Source organism: Mus caroli, unplaced genomic scaffold (genome assembly GCF_978045245.1).
Source record: "Mus caroli unplaced genomic scaffold, Mus_caroli_1 scaffold_14, whole genome shotgun sequence".
Taxonomy (NCBI): Eukaryota; Metazoa; Chordata; class Mammalia; order Rodentia; family Muridae; genus Mus; species Mus caroli.
The window spans coordinates 28,896,673-28,919,030 of NW_028227269.1; the positions used below are offsets into that span (position 1 = coordinate 28,896,673).

At 42.7% G+C, this 22,358-nt stretch overlaps 2 protein-coding genes across 5 annotated transcripts in view; one reads left to right on the forward strand and one right to left on the reverse strand.

Annotated features, from left to right (window-relative positions):
- Positions 1–36: 36 nt before the first annotated feature.
- Positions 37–18,834, reverse strand: Acp1 (acid phosphatase 1). Of its 4 annotated transcripts, none has more exons than XM_085830278.1 (6): positions 18,549–18,834; positions 11,470–11,543; positions 11,119–11,232; positions 3,754–3,815; positions 2,450–2,555; positions 37–2,287 (listed from the first exon to the last, which is right to left on the reverse strand). In XM_085830278.1, the coding sequence occupies exons 1-6, from the start codon at positions 18,781–18,783 to the stop codon at positions 2,210–2,212; spliced, it is 669 nt and encodes a 222-aa protein (XP_085686404.1). In that variant the 5' UTR covers positions 18,784–18,834; the 3' UTR covers positions 37–2,209. The 4 variants fall into 4 exon arrangements, with proteins under 4 accessions (XP_085686404.1, XP_085686403.1, XP_021035083.1 ...); XM_085830277.1 differs by lacking the exon at positions 11,119–11,232 and adding an exon at positions 11,271–11,384 and having other exon boundaries at positions 18,549–18,832; XM_021179424.3 differs by lacking the exon at positions 18,549–18,834 and adding an exon at positions 17,927–18,056.
- Positions 18,377–22,358, forward strand: part of Sh3yl1 (SH3 and SYLF domain containing 1) — a 47,443-nt gene continuing 43,461 nt past the window's right edge. The window contains exon 1 of the mRNA XM_021179031.2: positions 18,377–18,666. Coding sequence (XP_021034690.1) covers position 18,666 — 1 coding nt within the window. The 5' untranslated portion in view covers positions 18,377–18,665. The remainder of the gene's footprint in view (positions 18,667–22,358) is intronic.

The window sequence follows — 22,358 nt, forward strand, 5'->3', positions numbered from 1 at the left end:
TGACATTTTGTATTCTACAATTAAAATCCCAAAGTATAGTTTGGAACTGCATGAAAAATTTTAATGAAAACCAAAAAAACCTCAGTTGTGTTGAAAACAGTGGCATATGTATCTGTGGCTATGCCAAGGCCAGTCCCACTTGTCCTCTGTAAATGTAAAAGTACATTCCAGGTATTGTACAATATGTAAATACTGTGAATAAATACAAGGAAATAAATGAAGTGTTTGGAATAATGAACAGTCTTCAGAATGACTCTTAAATAACAATGTCATGGCTCAGAATATATGTATATATAAACATACATACACATTGTTCACTATATATATATAGTAGATGTGACTAAGTTCTGAATGACATAAACTCCTGATCGCTTGGTCTCATTTAGCCATCAATACTCCACATCTACCATTTCGACCTGACTGTAAGAGAATGTCACACCAAGAAGCACCCTGAGAACAGTTTTTAAATTTAATGGCTATATTTTAAACAAATGTAATTTGATTGAATGTAAAAAGTTAATTTCTCTGTTCGTGAGCCCTTATAAACACACTGTGCTGTTTGGGACAGCCATAGAACAAAGCAGAACCTGACATTCCAAGGATCTGTGTGTAAGGTATACAGGTAAAATTTCAAGAAAACAATAGGATCTTATGACCTGAAAGAGAAATCTGAGATTCTGAAGCAAGCACTGAAGTAGGGTGGAGAGCTTTAACTTAATCCAGTTCCTCCTTGTGGCTGACTACCTGTCCTTTCCCTTCCTAGTTTTTAATTTAGTGAAGACTCTGATCAAAACCCCACAGGAGCCCGAAAAAGGCAGCTGAAGTGTCTGCCTCTGCTGGGACATCATGGCCTTTCTGTGAAAGGGTGCTGGGATAGCTGCTTTCTTCTGGAAGAGTCAGGTGTAAGCTTTCCTCCTTTGAGAGAGGGGGCCCTGGCCAAGAAGAGACCTGCATATTCCCAGGTCTCTGTGCTTCCTTTCAGACGTCAGGATGGGTCTTCTAACTACACGTTCTGCATGACTGGAGCTCACCAGTAGTGACCAGAGAGCTAAGACAGGCTAAAACAGACAGTTACCACCTTTTCAGCTGGGAAGCGGGTAGGGAGCACTAGCTACATGAAGAAGGCCCAAGGATAAGGATAGTGCCTGGAGTCTCTCAATTAGACTCCCCTCACCATCCAACACAGCATTGTGTGTATCCATCTCATCACTTTACTTTCTAATACAGAGGCTGAGAGCCCAAGCCTCACACTCAAGCAAAGAAAAAGGCACATGGAGGCAACATTTAGGTATCTTGTTCACTTGTCAGTAAGAAGCAGGCAGACACTGGATTTGTATCTCAGTTGTATTTGATAACTTCCCAGTTGAATTCAGGTTCCTTTCTGACATACATTCATATAAATTTGAGGTGAAAATACACCAAAATTACTCATGCTTGCCTAAAACTTTGTAAATTGCTGATGAGAGAACACTTACAAACACATACCAGTATTTAAGCACACTTACTTTGGCTCAAACAAGAACAAAGCTCAGGAAAGCAGACAAAAACCAAGTAAGACTGAAGATGGTAACTTTATCCGTCTGCTGCTCCCATCCGTTGTTATTTTTGTTCCCCTTTTAGACAGGGTGTCACTGTCCAGCCCAGGACGGCCTGCTGGAGTCCCAGGCCCATCAGCACATCCAGCGTCTCCTTTCTCAAATCCCTCAACACCCTCAGTGTGTCTGAGCTTAAACTCTGCCAGTGCTAACTGGAAGGCTGCCGTGAATGGAGATATTGTCACAATGAGAGTCTAGAGTAGAGAGGTACACGGCAAGCAAATGGCACACTGGGTGCTGGTCATGCACACGCTCTACTTAGACCCGGCTACCCAAGCTTGCCGAGCTCAGAGGCTGACCTGGACCTTCTGGGTCACTCTTACTTTACTGGGTTTTTTGTTGTTGTTGTTGTTCCCTATTTGCTTGTTCCACTGTTTTGTAATTGCGGCAAGGTCAAAGGTTTAGTTAGTCTAAGAATGCTTAGCCACATCTCGAACTGTCTGACTCAAATGCTTTTATCCTTTTGAACATATGCCTAATTTCCACCTACAATTATTTTAAAGATATACAATAAGTCAGCTGAAAAGAGAGGTGGGGTATGGGGCTAAGAACTGCCACCACCCTTGGGCACAGTACTGATGAATGAGCTGCTCAATGGTGGTGGTTAGGACCAGCTAGTAAGTCTTCTCCAGGAAGGCCTTGCAGCACCTAAGGCATTGCTGGTACACCACCTCGAAGTCAGAGTCATTGCCCTGCAAGGACAGAAAAAGAAAAACCAGCAATGGTTTATGATGACAGTGTCCTCCGAAGACCCAAACACAGATTTAATACAACAGAATCCATCCTGCTCATTTAATACCACTGAATACATCCTGCCCATCTTAACAGAGGCTCCAAACCTGACAGGGACTTACATAATAGGGATCTTCAATGATGAGCTGTTTCTGTGGATCATAGCTCCCAAGTAGCTCAATTTTAGCTTTGCAGTTTTTAACTTGATTACTTTTTCTATTGAGATCTCTGTAAAATCGAAACATGAACTTAGATTTCTGATCTATGGTTTTAAGTTAAACAGGGACATCTGCTCAGGGTTTATGAAATATCCTATCAAAATACAACAGTGCAACCTGATTTGAAATGAAACAGAACACTCTGCAGACCTATGGGAGTCCTGCAGCTGTATGCCACAGTGTACTGATTCTGATACTCAAAATGTGTATCTTTAACTCAAATAATAAAGTTTTCTTCTGTAAAATGTATTTTGATATCCCAAAAATGATAACACTTCAGATCCATAAAAATGCCAGAAAAGGACTCAAAAGACCATGTGTACCACATCCCAAGGCAGGCTGGACAATGTTCAGGGCAAGTGAAGACAGGAGGAAGATGGACTCAGTACAGGACAGCTGAGCGAGGCCAGGACCGAGTGTGGTTGGGCAAGTAAGTTTAGTGGAGAGCATGCAGGCCACGGTGGCAGCCGCTCTTCTATACCCCAACCCATTCGTCCCAGGAGCCTAGGGAAGTGATTTTAGTCCATAGTTCCTCAATTTCTTCCTTGGTAATAAAGTAGATTTACTGATGAGGGGTTTGGACCTGCAGACCACCTCAGTTTTACAGACTCAATCATTGCTACTTAACCCCTAGCCCATCAGTGTTGCTTAGCCCAAAAACCATAAACTCAGTGAGGTCTGTCTTATCAGACTTATTGCCATGGAGCGCAGCAACTATACAGCAATAGGATACAAGAGACTCCTCATCTGTTACAGCAGTAAAGGAATCAGTGACCAACGAACGCATCACCTCCACACCTAGAGCCCCAAACCCACTGGTCTCCATGGCCATTCATCTACTGGCTGCACTGTCTCTTTTAGAAGACACACCTTTGTAAACAGAGCTCTAAGATAACCACACTTGGTCTCCCTGCCCTCCTGAATAGCTCTGTAGGTTGTTATCAACCTTGTACATAAAAACTGTAAAGACACTAGAAAGTTATTCTGGGCACTTGCTGGGCCTAGAACACAACTGAGAGGACAGAGCTACTGTGTAAAGTATGAGTACTGCATACACTGGACATGATAGTGTCATCTTTAATCCTAGCACTCAGGAGGCAGCAATAGGTATACCCGAGTTCAAGGCCAGGGCTACAGAGTGAGTTATAGGGCAGACAGAGAAACCCTTTATCAAAAAAACAAACAAACAAACAAATATATATGATTACCTCAGATTGCTTTCATCCATACATAGTATATAATCGAATGTGGCAAAGTCTTCTTTTGTAATCTACAATTAAAAAGTCAAAAAGCAGTGATTATATCCATACAAAACTGTAGTTGAAAAAAAAACATGTAATTACATGTTAACTCATTAACCTAATTCTATGTTCACTTATCAACTGAAATTTTAATAAAATACACAATTTAGGGCACATTTCAAGTTAAAATACAATCAATGTTATTTCTAAAACTTTATTGCAAAATAATTTTGTAAAAGGTTCTTTGAACTAATCAGAAATATAAAACATGGACATAAAAAAGTTTGTTGTTAGTTTGGTCCCTCAGTAAGATGTAATCTCAACTGGCGTCATAAGTCACCTCCACTATATTCAACATTCCATGACTGCCTTAGGCCTTGGGGATACAGATTAACTAAGGGACAGATCTTTGTTCTCGTGAGGCCACCCTATGAAGAAGAATAAATACTCTCCAGGAAAGTGAGGCAGAGAAGAGACACAGGGCCTCAGAAGAGGGAGATTAACTGATTCTCAGAGGGTAAAGACTCCCTGAGTGCAAGTCCCTCTAAAGCTCATAGGAAGATCCTGGGGGTCTTCATCATGTACTTGTTTCTGGCACCACATAGTTTAAGACATAAGCTCCCTTAAATGTAGTTGAAGAAATTTACTTTCTAGATTTTGACTACCCAGGAAACACCTGGGTTAAAAGAACAATGACTATAACCAAACAGTAATAAAAATGGTCACCTGCTTGTTATTCTATTAAAAATGAGACATTTTAGCTTTTAGTACGCATGGCCATATACTATTAGCACAGCATTTAAATAATCACAAAGGACTGTATTGTTTTAATATCCCAAGACTCATAATTTATTTCAAAGACATTAAACCAATACTATCATATAAAATGTTATTTTTTCAAGTTACGAGGAATATCTTAGCATTAAGTTTGGCTTATTATAATTAATTTGTCCTAAAAAAATGTACTGCTTAATGACTTACAGAGTCAAACCACACAGGATTTTTGGATTTTAAAATAACTGAGAAAGTTCTTGCTATCTTGCTTTCTCTAGCTCTTGCTTTTCCCTTCCTCCCGCTGTCCCCATCCCCTTCTCCCCTCTCTCCCCGTGCTCATGGCTGGCCTCTCCTCCTCTACTTCTCTTCTTTCTTCTCTCCCCCTCCCCCTTTCTCTGCCTCTACTACCCTCTTAACTCCTCTTCCCATACCCCTAATAAACTCTATTCTATACTTTAAATAGATAAATAACTGAGAAAGAAGAGCAGCTAGAACTTTATGTCATGGAAAATGTACAGTGAAACTCAGGACAAACTAATCCTATTATTAGAAAAGCAACACAGAAACCAAGATTCTTCTCCAAGATTCTGAGAACCCTGGCTCACTAGAGCAGCCTGACAGGAATACAGCCACAGATAACAGGTCACCTCCCACTGAGTATAGGAACTCAATGGGTATAGGTGGACCTTACCTGCTGATCTGAGTGAGCCCTGCCTGGACCCTCCCAGAGTTCTCTCTCAAGTCATTATAGGCAAGAGATCTTTAACCCCTGAGGCATTCAAGTCCATTTCCAAACAGCCCATTTAGGAGGTTTTATCACTGCTAAAACTATAACAAAATCAAATTTTTCTTAATTTAAAAAGATGAAAACCCAGGACTAGAGAAATGGCTCAGTGGTTAAAGGTATGTGTTGCTGTTGCAAAGGACCCAGGTTCAGTTCCCAGCACCCACATGTGTGTGTGTGTGTGTGTGTGTGTGTGTGAACTCTTGTCCTATGGAAGAGAGAGTACTCTTAGCCACTGTGACATCACTCTAGCCCACAGATATTTTTAATTTTCACTTCAGGAAATGGCATTGTCAGACAGATTTTCTTACTTGCCTCTGTACTGGGTTATATTAGGATACACCATGTAAGGTGAAGCTATGTGCAATTTAGGAATGCTTCCAAAGGACCTGTGGATCACTCTTGAGTACTAGTGCTTGATACTAGACCACATCTGAGTAGGCAAGGGCTAGAGACTAGCAGTCACACACACCGAGTCCTAGACAATGGCTAGAGGCTAGCAGTCACACACACTGAGTCCTACACAAGGGCTAGAGACTAGCAGTCACACACACCGAGTCCTAGACAATGGCTAGAGGCTAGCAGTCACACACACCGAGTCCTAGACAATGGCTAGAGGCTAGCAGTCACACACACCGAGTCCTAGACAATGGCTAGAGGCTAGCAGTCACACACACCGAGTCCTAGACAATGGCTAGAGGCTAGCAGTCACACACACCGAGTCCTAGACAATGGCTAGAGGCTAGCAGTCACACACACTGAGTCCTAGGCAATGGCTAGAGACTAGCAGTCACACACACTGAGTCCTGCACAAAGGACCACCAGGACACCAATGATCTGAAGAGCCTAGAAGCTTCCTCAAGAGCAAAGAAAGCCAGGCAAAGGCCATGGTGGAAAAGCAGGGCCCTACCTGCCTGGATGCCTGGGACAATGGAGAAGAAACTGGGGTTAGGCCTGGCAGGACAGTGAAGCTTGGAGGAGCACAGGCCCAGAAAATAAGAGTTATATATGTAGGTTGTTCCACCTGACCTGACCAAGCCCTCTCCTGCCAGAGCAAAAAGCTCAAGAGACCAATGAGAAGTTATGTGCGCTCAGTAAAGAAAAGCCCACATTCTATGCTGTGAGCTGCTCCGGCCCTGCAGGTGAGCAGTCCATGCCATCCTGAGGCCCAGCAGCAGAACGGTACTCAGAGGTACTACCAGTCTGCAATCCTACTGAGACCCTGCATCTGAAAACATCTACCAGCATCCTCACAGCAACAGTGGTAAAAATGTGATCTTTCAAAGGAACTATGATTATTTACACAGCACCAAAAGGGTACCACACAGAAAAATCAAGAAGAAAGCCAACTTGCCAGGCCTAGTGATACAGGCCTGTAATTTCAGCTCCTTATGAAAGAGAAGCAGGAAAATCACATTCAAGGCTAGCTCAGGCTAAAGTGAAACTGTCAAAATAAAAACTAAATACTGCTGAGGAAACAGCTCAGTAGCACATCACATGCAATATAAGCTCGTACCAAGCTCTACCTAGGGTGTAATTCCCAGTTCTCCAAAAAAGAGGAAAGAGAAGGCTCAGAAATGACCCAGAAAGGCATTAGCAGACATTACTTAAAATACTAAGAATATGTTCACTTGTAAATTCACAACAACTTTTGTTCCCTACAAAACATGGAGCCCATCAATATTCTGGCAAGAATGAGGGAGGGGTTCATGAGGTCTTACCCTTAGTTGGGATAATTTTTCTTCCCTGGTGTAGCCAATGGTAAGTTACCTACTGTCCAGTAAACAGCCTCACATCATAGGCATGCAGATAATGCTAATTATCTGCATATTGTGGGATGAAAGGACACACACACAAAAGGAGGAGAAAGGTCTGTCAGGAAGAAGGAACCTGGGGGAGGGGGAAGGAGATAAAAGAAAGCAGAAGTGAATAGGAGCAAATATACTATGCACAAGTATGAAACTGTCAAAGGAATAATTATAAAATAACAGTTAACAGTGTGATGGCCAGAAAACTGTAAGAGGCTAAGTTTCACCAGAAATCTACAACTACAAGAAGATCAAATAAAACTTAAGATAGTCTGTCAGTAAGAACCTTAGCAGAACAGAGATCTGGTCAGCAGGAAACCTCGCAATAAGAACAGAGTAATAAGATGCAAACAGGAGAGAAGAACAGAAAGATTTTTATGTCCAATATATATAAAAGCTGCCTCTCCAAAAAAAAAAAAAAAAAAAAAAAAAAAAGCCTAGTTTCCAAAAAACTGGTTAAAAAGCATCAAGTCCCAGTTCAAAAAGCATGCATTGGTCTCCCACAACAAAGCTGCTGAACTGGAGAGCAGAGGAAAAACCAACAGCCAGAAAAAAAGAGACATATCACACTCCTCCATTGCTGGTGGGACTGCAAACTAGTATAGCCACTCAATCACTCTGGAAGTCAAAAATTCTGGAAACTTTTGGAGTCTCCTCAGGAAACTGTAATAGATCTACCTTAACGCCCAGCAATACCAATCTTGGGAATATACCCAAAAGATGCCCCACCAGGCCACAGGGGCATGTGTTCCACTATGTTCATAGCAGCCTTATTTGTGATATCCAGAAGCTGGAAATGATCCAGATATCCCACAACATAAGAATGGATACAGAAAATGTATTTACACATTTACCCAGTGGAATACTACTCAGCTATTAAGAACGAGGACATCGTGAGTTTTGCAAGCACATGGATGGAACTAGAAAATATTATCCTGAGTGATGTAACTCAGTCCCAAAAGGACATGCATGGTACATACTCACTAATAAGTGGATATTAGCCAAAAGGAAAACGAAGAGAAAAAAAAGTACAGAATAACCAAGATACAGTCCTCAGAACTCAAAGAGGTCAACAAGCTGAAGGGCCCCAGTGAGGACACCTCAGTCCTACTTGGGAGAGTGAAGAAAGCAATCACAAGGGCGGAGGGAGGGGCTGAGAGGGAAAGTGGACATGGGGGGAATCATGATGTGGTGTTGGATGAGGGGAAAAGGACTGAAGCCCTGAGGATCAGCAGAAAGAATAGAAACAGGCAACCTTGAACCTCAGGAGACAAGAGGTTGCGGGATCCTCCAGAATGTACCAGAGACCTGGGAGGTGAGAGACTAAGGACTCAAAGGGAGGGACCTTAGATGAAATGCCCTACAGAGGGGAGAGGGAACTTGTAGAGCCCACCTCCAGCAAAAAGACAGGGCATCAAGTGAGGGGGTTGCCATCCCACAGTCACATCTCTGACCCATAATTGATCCTGTCTGAAAGAACTACAGGTATGGAAATGGAGAGGAGCCTGAGGAAAAGAAGGTCCAGTGACAGGCCCAAAGTGGGATCCAGATCAAGAGGAGACCCCAAGGCCTGACACTACTACTGAGGCTATGGAGCACTCACTAAAAGGGACCTAGCATGATTGCCCTCCAAAAGACCCAACAAGCAGCTGAAAGAGTCAGATGCAGATATTTGCACCCAACCAATGGACAGAAGCTGCTGACCCCTGTAGTTGAATTAGGGAAAAGCTGAAAGAAGCTGAGGAGAAGGGCAACCCTGTAGGAGGACCAGCAGTCTCAATTAACCTGGACCCTGGAGAGCTCTCACACACTAGACCACCAACCAGGCAGCATACATCAGCTGGTATGAGGCCCCCAACACACATACAGCAGAGGACTGTCGGGTCTGGGTTCAATCAGGGATGATATAAGTAACCCCCAAGAGACTGGAGGCCCCAGGGAGTTGAGTGGTCAGGTGGGGTGAGGGGGTGGGAATGGGGACATCCTCATGGAGACAGAAGGGCGGGGAGGAGGTATGAGATGTAGAACAGTTGAAGGGTGGACTAGGAGGGGAATAAAATGTGGAGTGTAAATAAATAAATAAATTTAAAAATTTTTTTAAAGTATGGAAACATAAATGTCAATAAATTGGTAAAAAAATTTAAAAAACAAAAATATCAGCAAAAGCAATCAATCAGATAAATTTTCCAAACAAAGTAGAGATACCATCAATTTTTTACACACACTTCTTTTTTTTATTAGATATTTTCTTCATTTACATTTCAAATGCTATCCTGAAAGTTCCCTATACCCACCCACCCCTTCTTCCCTGCTCCCCAACCCACCCACTTCCTGGCCCTGGCATTCCCCTGTATTTGGGGCATATAATCTTCGCAGGAACAAGTTCCTCTCCTCCCATTGATGGCCGACTAGGCCATCCTCTGCTATATATGCAGCTAGAGACACGAGCTCTGGGGGTACTGGTTAGTTCATATTGTTGTTCTTCCTATAGGGTTGCAGACCCCTTTAGCTCCTTGGGTACTTTCTCTAGCTCCTTCATTGGGGAGCCCTGTGTTCCATCCTATAGATGACTGTGAGCATCCACTTCTGTGTTTGCCAGGCACTGGCAAAGCTTCACAAGAGAGAGCTATATCAGGGTCCTTTCAGCAAAATCTTGCTGGCATATGCAATAGACACATACACTTCTTAAAGACAAGAAGACATGCTCTGTGCATTTGGTGAGGTATAGGTACAGACGCTGGCTATGAACCCATCAGATGGCTCCATCTGCGATGCCACTGCCCACAGACTCTCACAACAGAAGCCGCCCGCGCGTCCAGCAGAGGTACAAAAGGAAGAACAATTCAGCACTTAACCCTGCCCAGGGCAAACTACTGTAACACTCAGCAGCGACATGGAAAAGATGCCACATGTGCATGCCCTCCACTGCTGTGCCAGGGACATGGGGCAGACCTGCAATTCCAGCCTGAGGAGGCTGAACCACGAGGACTGCCTCAAGTGCCAGTGTGACCCTGACTCAACAAAACAAAGCGCAAATGATCCTACTCCTATAATGTTAAAACGCACAGTGAAACTTGGGAGGGACCGCTGCACAAGAGGGGAGAAGCAGCCACGCAACCTTGATGATGGACTCAGGCCATGGGGAAGCTGATGACACTGCAAACGGGGACACGTGAGCACACAGGACCAGCAGGGGCGGTTCTCCAGTCGGCCATGCTAAAAGTTCCTATCCCAAGACACTACTCTGAGTTCAAGAGCTAGCACCCTAACCATATGCCATTTACAAACCTAAGTTGAAAGATTAGAAAAATAACATGTTAAGAACTGTACTAAAATAGTTATTTGCATAAAGTGTGGCAATTGGTAAAGAGAAAGAACATAAGGAAAACGTGACACTGACGTACGAAGTATTCTTCACTAGTGCTTTGGAACTAAAAACCAAAGGTAATAAAAAACAACAGTTGAGAACGTTTTTGTTAAAAACAACATAAAAGAACAACTTAATTTCAATAAGGAACTCAAAGAAATACATCAGGCTGCCATCTTCTGGTAATATGGATACAAAACTATCTTCGCCTGTAACTAAAGAGTTTGTTTTTAATTCCAGTCTTCCAGACAGACAAGTGTTAACAACAGCACTACAGCTGTATGTTTAAGGTACTTTAAAGCAAAAAAAGACATGTGTACTAAAAAACTAGTACCATAAGCAGAAATGTCTAGCCAAAGAGTCTGTACATGGTAACAAAATGAAGAGCACAGCCAAGTCTGGCTCACAGCATTGTCTCACTATGGTTTATGACTTTTATCTGCACTTTAACACGTTACCCAAGGTCATCCAAATCTTCCACAACTACACAGGCCGCAAGTTAGTCGCCCCCAACCAAATACATGCTGCAACACACAGGGTGGTCAGACTCTCAAGCTATGGGATTCTATGTAGTAGAAATTAAACGAGATCTTTTCTACCTGTCTTGCCTTATGGGCTGTGCTAATGCCATGATTTCTTAGGCAGCTGACAGCTCTTGGGTCTGGGGGCCGGCCCACGTTCCAGTCGGAAACGGCGCTGCTGTCAATGGCCCACTGTAACACAAAACATATGTCAAGCTGCAGTACGGTACCTGCCGTGCAATGTGCTGCATGTGGACGCCATGTTTTCTCATGCAGTTCTGCCCTCGATAGTCAGGAGGGTTCCCCACTTCATAGGTGGATGTAGCCGCACTGTCTATCCTCCACTGCAGGAGAGAAAAGAAGTGTTCTGGCACCTGGCTGTCCAAAGGGATTCAGTCTGGACTCAGCACACTACTGAATGGTACTCACATTATCGGAAACCTTTTCATCAGTTACCAGTTTTCTGAATACTGCTTCTGCAATGGGTGACCGGCAAATGTTACCTTAAAAAGAGAGGGAGAAGACAGATAGAGGTTATTAGCTGTGGCAGAAAGGTAGATACAAATTCCTGGCCCAAAGATTGAGTGGATTACTCCCAAAGTGGATGCCCAATGCCTGCATCTAAGGTTGGCAAGACAGTACAGAATTCCCTGACAGAACCAGATTCATGGTCCTGACAGAATGGCTGAGGTAACTAAACAGCAAGAAAGCAAGTAAAACCCAAATCAATTTTCACTAGCAATGAACCAAGACCAAATCCTGAAATCAATGAAGTAAGTTGTCATCAGCTACATTTAAAATAAAGTATAATAGAAAGGAAATAGGTATTTTTAAGTATACCATATATAATAAAGACTAGTAATACTTCAAAACAAAACACAAGGCAATTCAATACAAGCTTTATTAAGTAATCATATGTAAAGCCTTGTCCCAAGAAGCCTATGGTCCCCACGAGTTAGCCAGCTGGAGGAACAGGGAGGTTCCTCTTGCCGGCCCCACCTGCCCCAACTTCTGACATCAACAGATAGGTCAGCCATACTAGTTGGCTACAAATCTGCCTTCCCTTCCCACAACTGCTGGGTTTGGTGATTCCTTAGAATGACCATAGAATTCAGATAAGCAGTATAGTCAAAACTCATAAAAAGATACAGATTGGAGAGAGATGGAAGAAGGGAAAATGTATTCTGGGGGAACCAAATATGAAGTCTTCTTGTCCCTGGGGACACCTAACCCTCCTGTCATTGACAATATGCTGAGAGTATTACTGCCAAGCTAGGAAGCTCAGCATATTACTGATATTCAGAGCTCCTAGTTAAATGCGAGAGGGTAATGACTCAGGACCCAAATGAGTCCCCCCAAAAACACAAACTATGGGGCCTCCATTGTTCACAGATACTCCATCACTCCAAGAAAATACCAGGGAAATCAAGGATGGCTTTCTAAGAGCCCATCTGGTCAAGAACCAAATTCCTTGCTACACCAAGAAAGACAAATGACACCTTAGCTCTGCAAGCAGATAAAGAAAGAGACAGGCTCGTACACTGAAAAGACACAAGGCACAAGATAACAACAACAACAACAATGAATGCGGATAAACTAGTGCTGTAATGGTATGAGACCAGAGAAACGAAAAGATTCCACAAAGCTAAGTGAGATGCCAGGGAATCTAAGCTTGAGCTGATGTCCATAGGATAAGAAGTTTAAATAGCACCGTGGGAGGACCTGAAGGCTGTACTCGTCTAGACACAGAAGGCAGGGCCTGGGACATGGAGCCCTAATCCCACGCCAAGTCTGTACTTGGTGCATCCAGGGAGAACCTGAAGGTTCCAACAATGTGGCTTACCAAACACATTTATCTTGTATGCCTACTACTTTTGAGCCAAATACTATGGTAGGCCTGCAGATAGAAAGTTGTTTAAGATAAAACCTCCTCTTACAAGGTGGGACGTTCAGAAAAGCTCAGGGTGGAAGACAGTGACACTCTGGGAGGTTACATGAAAAAGCCAATGGGAAATGGTCTAAGGTGTGAGTCCTATGCTCACCCACCCACGCTTAAATCACCCCCAGACAGCTCTGATAAGCAGGTTTATATGAGAAAAACACAGAAGATTTCATCAGTTTATCTGACAGGAAAGCTTTCAGATTGAAGAGGCAAAGAGTTGGAAAAAACTATCCCACTCCCATTTGTCAAGTTTTATGACTAAGTCTGATAAGAACTGAGACTGAACGAAGCAGTTTGGCCTAATGAAACAAATGCAGGGAGACCTGTAGGAGGCTCGTGAGGTCTGTGTCTCACGCTTTCCTCTTTGTGTGGGATCAACTCTGACACACAGACTTTTAAGAAGAGGGATAATATTTTTAGGTTTCAGATTTCTAACAAGAAACTAGAGGAGTTATAGGTTCTATGTCCTATCAGAGGAGCTGTGCTTGGCTTAAGGAACAAGAGGTGGGAAGGCATGGGCTAAGAGAGACTTTGTTTAAGGTACACAGCAAGACAAAACACTGTATTTGGGTGTATCACCTAAGCCTTAACATTAAGGAAAAAAAAAAAGCAAGAAAGAAACTGTATGTGAGAGGTCAAAATTTCCTGGCTTCTGATGCACAACCAGACATTCTAAGATGTGATGAAACATGGATGCTCTGGTCCCTGGACCAGTTCCTGCCATGACTGCACATCCTTCCATATCTACAAAACTATGTACTTGGCTTCTTTGTGTGTGTGTGTGTGTGTGTGTGTGTGTGTGTGTGTGTGTGTGTGAGAGAGAGAGAGAGAGAGAGAGAGAGAGACTCTGTGTGTGTTTGTGTGTGTGTGTGTGTGTTTAATAGTAATAACAGTTTCATCAATTAACCATTAAAGCTAAGACAGGAACTCATTTTAAATGTCCTCCATATGCTAGTCCCGGTTGTGAAGGTTTCCTTTCCACATTCTAATTTCTGTCTGGTTTTTCTGTCTTTGTGTGGGTGCAAGTGTGCAGATGTATACAGAGAAGAGGGGTGGTACTTCTCAGAAGTTGTCCACTTTGTTTTTTGAGAGAGGGTTTCTTACTAGTTTAAGAGTAACCTTAGTAGGCAGGATAGGCTGGCTGGCCAGGAGGCTCAGGAAACCAACAACTTCTATCTACCTAGTGTGGGGATGATAAAAGTATGTTACCATGTACAATTTTTGTTTGTTGTTGTTATTGTTTTGTTTTTCTTTTATTTAAGCATAGGTTCTTGGAATAAAACCCAGGTCCCTCATGTTTACAAGGTAAGAACTTTACTGATTAAGCTCTTCCTAGCCCTGTTTTGTTTTGTTTTTGTAAAGACCACCATCAGCACTGTTTCACTAACCAAAAGGCTTCTGGCACATCACCACATATCCAGGCAAAACAGCCAATAGTGGTAAGCAGGTTAGGATAAACATTATTATTCTGGAAGTTTAGAAGTTACCAAAGTGTAATATTTTAGCATGTAAAAATAAAAGGCAAGACATCTATATAAGAAAAATTATCATTAAATACGAAGTAATAGTCTTGTTTCTTTGTAAAACTGTGGGCCATTTCATCATTTGAGCATATTCACTCCTACCCTGCCCCCAGATAGCTGTATTTAAAGGTATGTAGGTATAGATTAAAAGTACCCTATCTCTACAGAGACTACAAATCATACACCTACAACATTAATAGAAGGGAACTCTCAATACTAATAACTTGCCTCTAGCTTACCAATTTATGTTATTAAAATTAATGTTATTAAAAAAACACAGGGCTAGGTTAGACCCCTGACCCCATCAAAAATGAATAAATAAAAGCATACATATATACATTAAGAGTGAGTACACTGGCCATAAGAAGAACACTTTATGGTTTGACTTCCACAATTCCACAAGTCCTGGAAACTTAAACATGGCCTTATTTCTCTTACGACCACTGTGACTAGGGCTGAGATAATACCTGCCTTTGTTGGGTCCCATCCAGCTTCAGAGCTTTCACTGTGCTCCAAAGGGGCTCTTGGGAGAATGCATCTGTGCCATCCTCAAATGTTCCTAGGCTAGCAACTGACTACAACACATCTAACTTCGGAGGCTGTCCCTGCTTCTCCCAGGGTCTCCTGCAGCCTAATCTCCACAATGCAGGTGGAACAAATTATATCCCTCCCCATTTCTGCTCCAGACCTCTCATGGCTTATCTCACTCAGAGCAAACCCAAGTCTTCATACAGCTTCCTATGGTATTTGGACTCCAAACAGGGGCCCAGAAATAACCATTCTTGGCCTACCATATTTCCATACAGCCCAAAGGGTTAACCAAATTTTTAGTTTTAGGTCATTAAAAAATAATGCAAATGCAGAAAATCTTGTAATACGTGAAAACTCTATCAAGTCCCAATGCTGGTATCCAGGAACGAGCTCTACTGAACAGAACCAAGCTATGGCTACACTAAGTTTGCAGCACATGAAGTTTAAGGATTCACTCCAGCTCTTTACAGCGGATGTAGATCCCTGCCCTAAAGTATCTGCTGTACATACGGATCTCATTTCTCGTATTTAGAACGATCCAAGTTTGGTACCCACAGGAAAAGAAATCGGGGCTGAGAAAGGCTGCCTGGTCTCCAAAACCATGACTTCTCTGGTTACAACTTTTACCTGAAGACCTCATGCTCTGTCTTCTGAGTAGAGACAGGCCCCTCGCCACCTTCATGTCTCTGCTCACCTTCAGATGAGTCCTGACTACAGACTACACCCTGCTCCCACTCTGCTTTGGCTCATAGTGAACACCTCACCAACTGTATGAAGCCACTGGCATTCCTTGACTGATGGTGACTAGAAAGTACTGGCTTCAGAACAGCTGGACTTCATCTGTGGTGTTCACCACTACATGCACCTCCAGTGGCAAAAACAAAATACTGAATTATATTGACGTCAAACATATGCAAGCATGAACTTCCTTTAAAAGTCATATTGGTACAATATGCCAGCACAGATAACTATAAGCAGCAACGGGGAAATAAGGCCAAAGTTTTACTTTGTTCCTCATAGAAATTACCTAGTACAGATATCTTGCAACTATCACACACATTACCTTGTACTGAAAAGTGGAAAAATAAAGGAAAAAAGCTATTGCCCACAAGACAGATAACTCTTCCGAAGAGCTCAACAGGCTGTCAAATAAAAATGCAATTTATGGAATAAAATATCTCTCTGGGGGTGGGGGGTAAAAAGAAGTGACCAATGGTCTGGTCTTACTAGTTTAAGAGTAACCTTAGTAGGCAGGATAGGCTGGCTGGCCAGGAGGCTCAGGAAACCAACAACTTCTATCTACCTAGTGTGGGGATGATAAAAGTATGTTACCATGTACAATTTTAAGATTGGGGATAAAAATTGGGGATAAAAAATCCTTGACTTTTTTTCCTTCATTTTGACTTTATAAAACATATAGCTTTTCAAGCAAAACCCAACATTAAGGTACCCAGTAAAGTTAACCATACCATCAAGGCATAGGACAGCAACAGTTTCTTATGGGCAGTCCCCACAGGTGGGTGGGAAAGATAAAGCGAGGTGGACAGAAAGTCTTGGCAGACTTCTAGCCTAAAGAGGAGTGTCACTCTGTAGGAAAAGCAGAGGACAAAAGACAAATAGCTGGACTGTTGACAATTTAACCCTTGCCCCTCAGGGCGGAGGCAAGAACTCTGAAAAAAGAAAGAATTGCATATTATGTAAAGGAGAATCAAGGTTGAAATTCTGTGTTAGAAGGTACTTGAAAGATTATTCATTTAAAAACAAAACTGTTTTTCATGTGGCATGAGTAATTGTCCTAGAGACTGAAAACCAAGGTTTCAGAGAGACCTAAAGAAGAGAGACTGGCTGAGAACCACAGCAACTGTGACTCAAGGATGACATCAACAAACCTGTCACAGAATGGTCTTCCTGTAACCTAGGCTCACCTTGGCACAATGGGGAACGGGGGGGGGGGGGTGTTTCCGGCAAGAACTCCAGCTGTTCTAATAGAAGGGGCCAGCTTAGAGTGTCTACAGATATGGCCACCTGGGCCAGTTAGCAGGTGAGAGGGTTCAAAGGAAGAAAAGCAAGTTAGGTGACGGACAAGAGCATGAGGGAATGACAGGGATGATGATTAACCGTCATCGAGTCCTTGACTGATTAATAAAAGAAGACAACTCTCAGAACGTCGGTGATGGCGTATCCCCAGAGGATGTGATCATAAGGGCACTGACCTAGTCAATGGTTTAACCCAGTAGATTCACAATATGAGGAAATTACTGTAAGGTAATGAAAGATACAAGTGTGGCTGAGCAGAAGAAAATACATCCCGATGCGTGCTCTTGGGGCTAACCTCTCTACCTCCATGTCTCCCCTTCTGTGATTCCCGTCCACAGGATTCATGCTCTGGCCACCCTGAAGGACCATGATGCCTTGCCTCACCACAAGCCTAGAATCAACAACCATTCAAAAGGGGCCTGAACCTCTAAAACTGAGTCAAAACAAATCTATTTTCCCTAAAGTTGTTTTGGTTGGATATTTTTCAGCACAGAGATTTGGAAGTAACTGCCAAAGCAGATGATGGGCGACTCTCAGACTTAAAAGAGGAGGAGCAAGTGAGGGGGTCTACGGGCTTGGGAGAGAGAAGTCACACAAAGACTTGTGGTTGAAGGGCACTCGGGAGGGTGACATGGGCTTGGGAAGGGCATAATCTGGGACAAAAATTACACAGATCTCGGGTTCAGAGGAGTACCAGAAGATGGGGGATGCATATGAAAAAGGCAGACAAACACGGGCCCAACCAAGGCCTTCTGATCTGCTTCCCTCCGCCCAGCGCTCTTGTTCGGAAGCTTAACAGGGAGAGCACTTCAGGGTCCCAAAGAAAAAGACCCTTAAGTCGGCGAGTCCTTACCGAGACACACGAACAGCACTGACTTGGACCCAACCTCTGCCATGTTTCGGTGCAGACCCTGGCGCCCAGAAACCGCGTAGGGACGAGGCGCATGCGCACTGCCAGGGTTCTGACCGTGGACATGCGCAGTCCGCCGCCCCACGTTCGTACGCCGCCAGAGGCGGGGCCAAAAGTCGCCTAGAGGGCGGGGCTGAGGCGTTGGGGTTGGCAGCCCGGGCTAGCGTTCCCTCCGAGCTCTGCCCTGGTCGCACGTCTAAGGAGTGAGGGCGGGGTGAACGCGGGGCGACCCCCAGAGCAGCTTGGGTGGCACGGTGTTGAGCAGGGAGGATTAGGATGTGCCAGGGCAGCCAATGAACTCAAGGATAGCGGCTTGTAGAGCCTCCTAGGGTGGCTCCTCCGATCGGAGCTACCCGCCCTTCCAAGCTAAGTGTTACCCCTTTGGACCACCGACCCCAGGCCGCGCCACGGTACTTAGCAGTGGGTTTCCCCGATTAAGAAGAGGGGGTGATTTACAAGGCTTCAAAGGAATGAGGCGGGTGGACGCAGATGAGCTACGTTCTGAGCAAGGGTATAGGACCAGTGATCGCTTTGGCAAAAACAGGGCATACACCTATTCCCTTACCTGGGTCAGGTGTGTGCCCGCTGGGCGGGTCCTGTCGGGGAGGCGGACCAAGGAGAACGCTTCCCTCTTCCTGGACTGGAGTGAGGAGCTCGGGCACGGAGAGGAGCGGCGGGCACCAGTGAGTAAGGGTCTGAGCGGCTGGGGCGTGTCGGCACCGCAGCAACTCTTCCTCTTGCGATGGGCGTTGTGAATGAGGAGAGAAAACAGTCAAGTCTCTGGGTTTGTCTGGGCACATCCACCAAGATCATACTGCACGGATCCTTTTGTAAATCCTCAGAACTCAAGATTAGTTTCTACACTCCTGGCTAAAGGTTTTGGTTGATTGTTAACCATAGTCGTTCCGGTTCAGTGCAGAAAAAAAAAAAAAAAAATTCCTCCTGCATTTCCAGTTTTGAAGACAGACTTTCATTTTGTTATTTTTTTCCCTAATATCTGATGTTTTATCATCTTCTGGTTTCAAATTGTTTTGAGAATGGGCATCCTGTGTACTTGACACAGATGAAGGAGGTGCAGATTTGGGGTTTGTGTAGGGCCTTTGTGGGAATGTGATCTCTGGGAAGGGATCGTCCCTAGGGGAGGGGCTCAAATGCGTTTGGGGCTTCCAGAGGTAGAGATGTCAGGACTTTGACAAAGTGTCTTTGGTTCTGCAGTACTTTACAAAGAGGGGTGGTGTGGAGGGTAATTTGATTGCTGCATCTCTAGTACATAGTGCCTGTATGGTTTTTTTGTTTTGGTTTGGTTATTGTTTTTTTGGGTTTTTTCTTTTAGTGCTCTGAACAATAGGAGTAGGTAACAATAGGGAGCAGGTTTCGCCCCTGGCAAAATGTGCCGGCTTCTTTTCAACAGATGTTACTACTGCCCTGCCAAGGCAGACCAGGGAAGAAAGACTTGAAGGAACCACCTCCATCTGGAGGAATGCCCTGCCCTGGGGCAGAAGCCTTGCCCTGTTCTGTGTTTACCAAGGGAACAGGTTCTGTATTCCTGCTGGCCCAGGTATTTTCCTTGAGATATGAGGAAATGTTTCGATTACTAATGAGTTAGTTCACTTGTACACAAAGTTTAGAGAATAACACGGCTGGGTTAAAGGTGCTGTTTTATTCTGCTCTGTGGCCTGTTATTGAAATACCATAGTAGCATCTGGTTGTTTGCAAATTGCTATGTTGGAGGTTAAAATAGACTAAGTGATAACATTCATCCTGTTTTTTGCATCTTAACTAAGGAGAATTGGTTATTGGCTCATTGTGTTCAATGTCTGTGAAATAAGTCAACATTACCTTGGTTTTTGTTTTTTCTCTTTTTTACCTTTCAAAGAAAAATAGCTTTAAAACTCTGGTTACATTTACTCTGTTTTTTTTTAATTGATACATTGTGACTAAGAGTCCTTGTCCATTCACACATTTGCAGGTAGTATTGTGAAGTCGCAGGACTCTACCATTACATTCACTTATTCCCCCCCCCCTTTTTTTTTACTGACATGCACAAAGCATGCATCTGTGATCTTTTCCTATCCCAACATTTCCCTCAATTTCTCTGGGAAGCAGGTACAAAGCAAAGATTTTTCTGCCCTTTGCTTCCAGTTCTTTGTCCCCATTCAAAGCCTTGGGGAGATGGGGGGAACAGTGGGGTTCACATGGATAATTTGGTTGTAATTTTTGCTTAAGGAGATTAATGGTCTAGCTAGGAACATGGACTGCGACTTATGATATGACAAACTTGGTCTCCCTACGACAAAGTAAGTAGTCAAAGCTCAAGCCCCAGAAAGACTACAGTGATCTAGAAACAAAGGCAGGCGGTGTCAACAGCGTGTTTAACTGTGCATCTCAAGAAAGGCAGCATCTCAGAGCCTCCTGAGAGACTTAACCTTTGGGCAGAGGCAGGGCGGGCAGGGGTGGTAAGGTTTTATCAACTATTCTAAAAACAGTATTAACTTAGTTGTGTTCTTATTTCTTTGATTTATAATGGAATTTTTATCAAATTAGCAAATTAACCCATGTAAATTAAAATTTGAGGACATGGTTTAACACAGAATGAAAATTTAGAAAGCCATTTCTAGATGCCCTTTTCCCAAATGTGCCCTTTTTATATTTCTGTTGATGTTTGGTTTTGTTTGTTTAAAACGTTTAATGGTTTTGAGAGTTGATTGTTGGTGACATTAATTTATGATCTATAAATTATCTATAGCAAGAGCATACAAAGCAAGTCTCAATGGATACAAGAAAATTTAAATAACACCCTGTATCCTATCAGACCACCACAGAAATGAAAGAAAGAAAGTTTACCAACTCATGGAAACTTGACTGAAAAGTGGGTCAAGACAGAAATCACTTTCTAGAATTGAGTGAAAACGAATATACAACATACCTAAATTCATAGAACACAAGGCTGTTTTAAGAGGAAAGTTCATAGCACTAAGTGCCTACATGAAATAATTGGAGCAATCTCATACTAGCAGCTTAAAAGAACACTTGAAAGCTCTAGAACAAAAGGAAGAAATCACACCCAAAGGGAATGAACAGAAAAATAATCAAATTCAGGGTGAAATTTAAAAAAAAAAAAATAGAAACAAAGAGGACAATACAAAGAACCAATGAAGTGAAGAGTTTGTTCTTTGAGAAAATCAATAAGATTGCAAAGCCTTAAATTAACTAAAGAGTGGAGAATGAATACCCATATTAACAAAATTAGAAGTGGGAAGTGGGACATAAAAGGCACCAAGGAAATCCAGAATATCATAAGGACACACTGTAAAACAAAGACAAACAAACAAACAAAACCTGTACTTCACTGAGTTGGAAAAGCTAAAAATGAAAAACAAAAAATATGATAGAATTTTTGATACATACCACTTACCAAAGTTAAATCATGATCACATAAGCAATTTAAACAAACCTATAGCCCACAGTGATATTAATAGAAGTAGTCATTATAAGTCTCCCAAACAAACCAAAGCAACAACAAAAAATACTTAAACAAACAAACAAAGCCTTGTTTTAGTACAGATTTCTACCAGACATTCAAAGAAGCATTAATCCCAATACTCCTCAAATTATTCTACAAAATAGAAATAGAAGGAACATTGGCCAGTTCATCTTAAAAGTTCACAGTTACCCAAACCATCTAAAGACCCAACAAAAAGAATTACATACCAATTTTTCATATAAAATACATGTAAAAATTCTCAGTAAAATATTTGCAAAACAAATCCAAAAAACACTTCAAAGCAGTCATCAACCATGATCAAGTAGGCTTCATCCTAGAGATTCAGGGATGGTTCAACATGCATAAACTGATAAATTAATTGACCATTTCAAATGTAATTTCACAAACTGAAAGAAAAAAAAAACCACATAATCTTCTTGTTAGGTGCAGAAAAGAGCTCTGGTAAATTCAGCATCCTTCATGATAAAAGTCCTGAAGAGATTTAGGGATATAATGAATGTATGTCAATGTAATAAAGGGAATTTACAGTAAGCCCATAGCCAACATCAATTTAAATGGAGAGAAATTCAGGTACAACACAAGATTTCCCACTCTACATACCTATTCAGTGCAGTATTTGAGGTCTTAGCTAGAACTATAAGAGAACCAACTGATGGAGATCAAGGGGATACAGATTAGAAAGGAAGAAGTCAAAGTATCTTTATTTACTAGGACATTCCTACAGTTGATAAACACTTTCATCAAAGTCGCTGAATAGCAAATTAACTCACAAAAATCAGCAACCCATCCATGTACAACTGACAATCAGACTGAGAAAGAACTCAGGAAAGCAACACCTTTCACAATAGCCTTCATCTCATTGGCACAGGA